The following is a 6,450-nucleotide window of genomic DNA, read 5'->3' as shown; positions in this document are numbered from 1 at the left end:
ATCTCCATAAAAACAATGAAGATTGAAGCAAAACCTTAAACAAACTTAACCTAGCTAAACCACCAACTATCTAAAAAAAAAAAAAGTTTCAATTCAGCCCAAAATAAATTAGATCTGAGCTAATGATGGAGAGGGTTCTTTTAGGTTTTGAGAAGGATCTAGAGTGTTGTTCAATTAGAGGTCTCAACTCTTTTTTTACCTTTGATGGCAGGCAATGGTTCTTCCCTCCCTCAAACCGAGAATGGACTCATCATTTGGAAGTCTCCAACTTGAAATCATAAGTATTTAACTCCCTTCGCAGCTATTGCACTTTCTTAGTGGAAAAATTCTGTTTTCCTTAATAAGCTTTGTCCTTCTTGCTTTAAAAAAGGTTATAATCGTTCTTACTTGGCCATCATTTACGTTGTGCTCTGAAAATATCTTTGTGATCGGCTCTTCAAATTACTAGTGTAAGTTTCATGGATACATACGCAAACTATTATCCACATAATCTCGGTCTGATACATTTAAGTATCAAGTGTAAACGGAGTGTAATTATGTTTGTAAAAAAGCGTTCGCTCTATTTATTCTTTGGATCAGAGCTTAAATGTTGATATCTAGTTATCGATGGTGGGCTATATCATGGCATCTATATCCAATGTTTTGCAGCATCAGTATGAAAGCTTTGACAAAGCTTCAGAGATCATTAACGGTCTCAAGGAAATGTTTTCTGAACATAGTCGTCCCGCCAAAACGGAGGCAACTAGAAAGCTAATGAACACTAAGATGCAAGAAGGAACTTCAGTTGGTGAGCACGTCATTCTCATGATGTCTCTGTTTAACGAACTGGAAACCCTGGGATCAACTATCAATGCTGATATGAAAGTTGACACTGTTCTCAATTCCCTTCCCAGTTCGTTTGCACATTTCAAGTTGAATGTCAACATGAATAAGATGGTCTTAACTCTTCCTGAGTTACTTAACCAATTACAAACTGTGGAAGGAATTTTGGACAACAAAAAGGCAGCTGGAAGTGTTCACTTACCGGAGGATTCTAAGCATAAACCCAAACGAAAGATCCAGAGGAAAAATGTTGAGATTATTAGTCCCACATGGTTGGGTTGTTTAAGATCCTGCAGTTTATAATCTATTAGGCCTCTCCACTCATTGCCAATTGGTTTTGAGTTGGATTCCCGAACACTTTAATATGGTATCAGAGCAGGCTATTTGTGTCGAGTCAGTTGACCGCACCTTTATTCCGCGTCACCCGATTTAATTGTCCACGTGTTTGTAAGACCCGCCGAGGCTACACGTGAGGGGGCGTGTTGAGATTATTAGTCCCACATAGTTGGGTTGTTTAAGATCCTGCATTTTATAATCTATTAGGGCCTCTCCACTCATTGCCAATTGGTTTTGAGTTGGATGCCCGAAGACTTTAATAAAAAAATTCAGAAAGCATCCCCTGGTGCAGATAATGCTTTGGGTGTTAGAAGGGATAAGGGAGAAAGTGTTGCAAAGGGAAAGTGTTTCCGTTGCAATGAGACTGGTCATTGGAAGCGCATGTTATCAAAGACGAAAAGCGTAAAATTACATCTGTCTCGTTGCAGAAATATTTATAAAATTATGTTAGGCCCTGTACCAGAAACATATAATCTGAATATTTAATTATTATTTTTTGCAAAGAAAATTAGATATCTAACAAATGGATGTAATCACTCTAGGTTGCTCATGCAGCCTCCCTGTGAACATATACATATGCATTAGAGTTTTACTCGGCTAAACTTTTCATATTTTATGTGTATAAATAATGCACTTGTCGATGCTCAATATTTACTTTTTGTATTGAGTTTTATAAGACTACCGGTTTTTCTTCTTTCCAGTTCTAGTTATATAGAATATATATTCAGAATAGGCTCTTGTGGTATTATTTTCAGCATTCGTTCACGAATAATTATTAAGTTCTTGGATATATTACCTGCTAGTATAGAGTGACTGAACCAGTCACGAGTACAGTAATTCTGTAAGAAACTATCGGTGTCACATGGTCTTAAGACTTGTATAAATAAAGTTCGATCCATATACTATAAATCGAATATTACGCACAAGCAGGTACCAACTCCCGGAACATGAACAACATTGCCTCACTCAGTGCATATTGCACCTTCAACATTGTCAATCTCTACGGTTGATGCTTATAACATCAGTACCTAATCAATCTGCCTGAGTTGGAATACCTTTTTTTATGCAAACAAAACATTATATTAACTTAGGAATGTCGTGTATGATGGAGTTTAACATGAAATAATGAGATATCCTATCCAACTATTAGAGATGTTCTATTTACGAGCATGTTTAGTTAACTCATCAGTCCTCCCAGCAATGCAGAATCAAATGTACCACGTTTTATATATCTTCTCGATTATATTATGTTCAACATGTTTTCCACTTCTTACGGGAAAATGGTGTGCTACTACTTCTATAAATAGTTTACTCAACCTATTCACGGAGGAACATTCCATAATTAGCTATCTCTCGGCAAGATCATAAAATTCTTATAGTAGCAGTTTTACACCAAAGTATAAGATCTTGACAGACACCATCTACCATCACATCACCATCGTGATCTCTATTTTCCTCTCTAGTATCAACCCTATCTCATCTCTTTGTGACTGAAACGACGACCGAACAACCATTTCTTGGTTCAGGCGAGTTGATTTTGATCTCTGAAACCCCCATAAATACCCTTATTTTCATTTTATTTGTTTTACACCTAAAACGGTAGTAGATGTCACTAATTGCATGTGTGAGGGTAACCGGTACACCTATGCATTGGGTATAAATGAAGTGTGATTATTATGTTTTTTCAAAAAGCACTCAGAGTTGTTGGATCAAGGGCTTAAACGTGGAAAGCATTATCATCCGCGATTTGTCTCATGCTCTTTAAAAGAAATTAACAGTTAGTCGTCTAGAAAAGGCCATTCGAAGCAGTCATATATGAAGAAAATATATATTGAATGAATGTTTTATCATATATCAGTCTCTTCTGACATATGTCTTGTCTTTTTAGGAAAATATGCATACATCTATGGTTCCTCAGCTCAATTTTCGTGAGTGGCGAGATAGTGTGATGCTCCATAAAGATCTCATGCGAGTGTGGTTGATATCTGTCTAATTGGTCTTTGAGATGACATCGCATATATTTGGTACTCTCATATGACATTATTTTTCAATGGCACCACATAACTGAATTTTAATGTTGTTATTTATTACAATACTAACACTAAGATTGCAGGATATGGTCTAAGTATTAGAGATAACCAGGTAGATACTTGGAGGCCATGATAAATTTCTCAAAAGCTTGAGATACTAAGCATGATGAAGCTCTGCTAATTCATGAAGCTACTAAGTGGATCGGAAATAAAGTTTGCATGAATGTTGTGTTCGAAAGGTTTATAAATGCGTTGATGTTGCTTCAAATTTTGAGTTGGGTAAGTGGGTTTAGAGTTTCCTTTTGGATATTAGGTTGTTCAATACTTTAGTAATTAAAATCTTAGAGAGGAAGATGAGAAACTTTTTACAGGGGTCAAAGTTTTAACTTTCATTTCGTTAATTGGAAGACAGTATGTACTTCTAAAGATGCTGGATGGTTGGGTGTGCTTAGCCCCAAACACATGAAATTAGCTTTACTCAGTAATTATTGCTGAAAGTTTGGCACCGAAAAGGAGCATCTTTGATGTAAATTAATTGCAAATAATTGCACATCTAACTCATTAGTGTCATGATTTTTAGTTTTAGGTTCAATTGGTACCTCTTGTTGGAATAGAACTGCAAATCATGGTCCTTTGTTAGTGCAAGCTCGACTCTTAGTATCCAGGTGATATATATTTGAAAGACTTATGCTCTCTTTTTTCAAAATAAGTGGGAAAAAGTTTGTTAAATTGTAGGATCACTTAGATGGGGATGTTCATATTTAATAAGTTGTCCTTTTCGCATTACAAGTGTTTTTAGAAAAGAATAAGTGAAGCAATTTGCAGTTCTTGAAAACGCATGGGATATCAAGTACACCCAACTTTCTCATTCGGAAACCTATATAGACAAAACTTGATACAATATCAAGCATAAAGATCATTGACCATATGTGTAGAGAGTTTAAATATTAACCTATACTCAATCAGTACCTTGTACATGCACAAGGTCCGTGAACCTGATTGTTAAGCAGAGTACTTGGACGATCTCAAAAATCAATATCCAAGATCAAACTAGTCGTACCCAAATAATCTAATCGTAATTCTTCCAAGTGGTTAAACTTATTATCTATCTTTCAAGATACGAATTATACAAGAAACAAGTCTTGTAATCGATTACAATTAAGAGGACGTATCTACTTAGATTAAATGTGTATGAACATGTGTAAATCCAATTATAAAGATAAACAATATATGCAGAAAGGAAAAAAATACAAGTCACCAGAAATTTTATTAATGAGGAAATCGCAATATCAGAAAAACTCCGGAACCTCGTCCAGATTGAAAACCACACTGTATTAAGCCACTACAGACACAAGCCTACTATCAGACTTTGGAGTGGAATGTAGTTGAGACCGAATCCACCCTCCAAGCGATTCAGCTGCAGTTGCGTTCCTTATGTCTCTTAAAATTCGCAAGGTTCTACGCACTTGATTCTCTTAGCTGACGTCCTTTACAGCCTAAGAGTTGCTTTAGCCTAAGTGAACACTTTTGATACCAATCTTTTTCTAACAAATAAGCCTATTTGATTTCCATTTAGATCAAAAGATCAAGGTATGGAAATATATTTGCAATAGATAAAGCTAGCAAACCTGAAAAATTCGGAAATTACAACTCTCGACGAGTAGCCTAGATTCTTAACCATCTCTCAAGAACAATCTTCGAAAGATCAACTAAGATCAATTTTTAGATATCCATCTTGAGGAATCATAAAGTCTGAGACGAAGAGAACTTTGTGATTACTATCTATCTTTCCTGAAAGAGATTGACAAAGACCTCAATAACAGAAAAACAAGATCAGGACACACGAACTATCAAGGTAAAGATAGTCGGACATGGCTTCACGAATCCCCAAAACGACGTGTTTTAGTCGTAGGTCGATAGAGGACGGCTCTAGAATCAACTAGGACACAAAGTGTCAGGAATTAAATTTCCCAGTTGACAAAGAGGCTCTATTTATAATTTTCAAAGATCAGGGTTAGCTTAGTATTCAATCTAAGATAACTTGAGAATCAAGTAACCTCTTTTAATCTTTGAAACACAATATAAGAGTATACTGATAAGCACATAAATAGCATATTTTATACCCATATTTATATTAGCTAGTACTCGACATTTTTGCTAATATCACTATTTTAGTGCTTTTGTAGAAAGTACAAGTGAACTCGATCGCCCGAAGAAGAAGCCGCTAAATGAGAGCTAAAATGGCGGTTGCGAAAAAATTCACCAAATGTGGTTGGCCTGGTGTTTCTATATATCAGCAACCACCGAAGATACTCACGACGCCAAATGGAGATGAAGCTTAATGGATGTGGGCTGTCAGTTCACTCATCTAAAATTGCACCACAATCATTTTACTGCCAGAAAATGGAACAAATGCATGTGTCTCTTCATTTTGCTAAACACGTCAGGTCCACTAGAGAAATAAGAATGATGTGGCACCATTTACTCCACGCAATTTTGGATGAATTATTGAGAAATGCATCATCTATGTCTTTGTAAACATTTTCATTTCTTATCACTTATCAAGGACTTCTCCAAGCAGCTGCGGTTACAACCATTTCTGGTGGTGGCCGAGTGTTCTTGGCGTGGATTTTGTTCTCTCAAGTTTATTAGTGGTGCTGGTTTGTTTTGGGATGTACATCCATGGCTGTAACAATGGGTTCAGTTCGTTGGTGGTGGTTGATCAGTTGCATCGAATGAAATGGAGTTGCATGTCGCTGAATTTGTTTTTGCCAACATCAACAGATTCAGTTAGAGGATGTGATGGGTACTACCCACTCTTGGCATGGGTTAATACTGCTCAATGAGTTTTGGGAGTATGAAGACAAAACTGATGGTACTTTACAACTTGGTCGTAAATAACAGTGATTAAGAAGATCGCACCAAGAGCTGGTGATGCGACTGGTTGTTGTATGGAGTATTGAAATTTCGACGCTGGTTCAAATACAGATAAGGTTGTCTGCATGTGTATGAATCTCGCAAATGCAGGTGATGATTAGATGGGTTTTGAGCTGAGTACAATTGGTGGCCTTGTGCCGAAATAAATGGCGTCGTGACCTGAGTTAGAGAAGATGATATATTGTTTATTGTCTCGTTTATATGCAAATGGGTTTGGTTTGGACTGAAGCTGGTGAGACGAAGACACAGGAAGATGGAGAATGACTTGGCAGCACTGCTTGAGATGCTGGTGAAGAGAGGAGCTGTGGTGGAATTTTCATATGGA

General features: G+C 36.7%; 1 protein-coding gene across 1 annotated transcript; it reads left to right on the top strand.

The window, feature by feature from the left end:
* Positions 1-606: 606 nt before the first annotated feature.
* LOC113291347 lies at positions 607-6,226 on the top strand. The gene is made up of 3 exons (XM_026540893.1): positions 607-1,071; positions 5,973-6,063; positions 6,216-6,226. Exons 1-3 carry the CDS (start codon positions 607-609, stop codon positions 6,224-6,226), a joined length of 567 nt encoding a protein of 188 aa, XP_026396678.1.
* Positions 6,227-6,450: the final 224 nt, after the last annotated feature.

This window comes from Papaver somniferum, chromosome 6, assembly GCF_003573695.1.
Source record: "Papaver somniferum cultivar HN1 chromosome 6, ASM357369v1, whole genome shotgun sequence".
Taxonomy (NCBI): domain Eukaryota; kingdom Viridiplantae; phylum Streptophyta; class Magnoliopsida; order Ranunculales; family Papaveraceae; genus Papaver; species Papaver somniferum.
The sequence above is the reverse complement of the archived record's forward strand: the minus strand, read 5'-3'. Positions and strand labels throughout refer to the sequence as shown.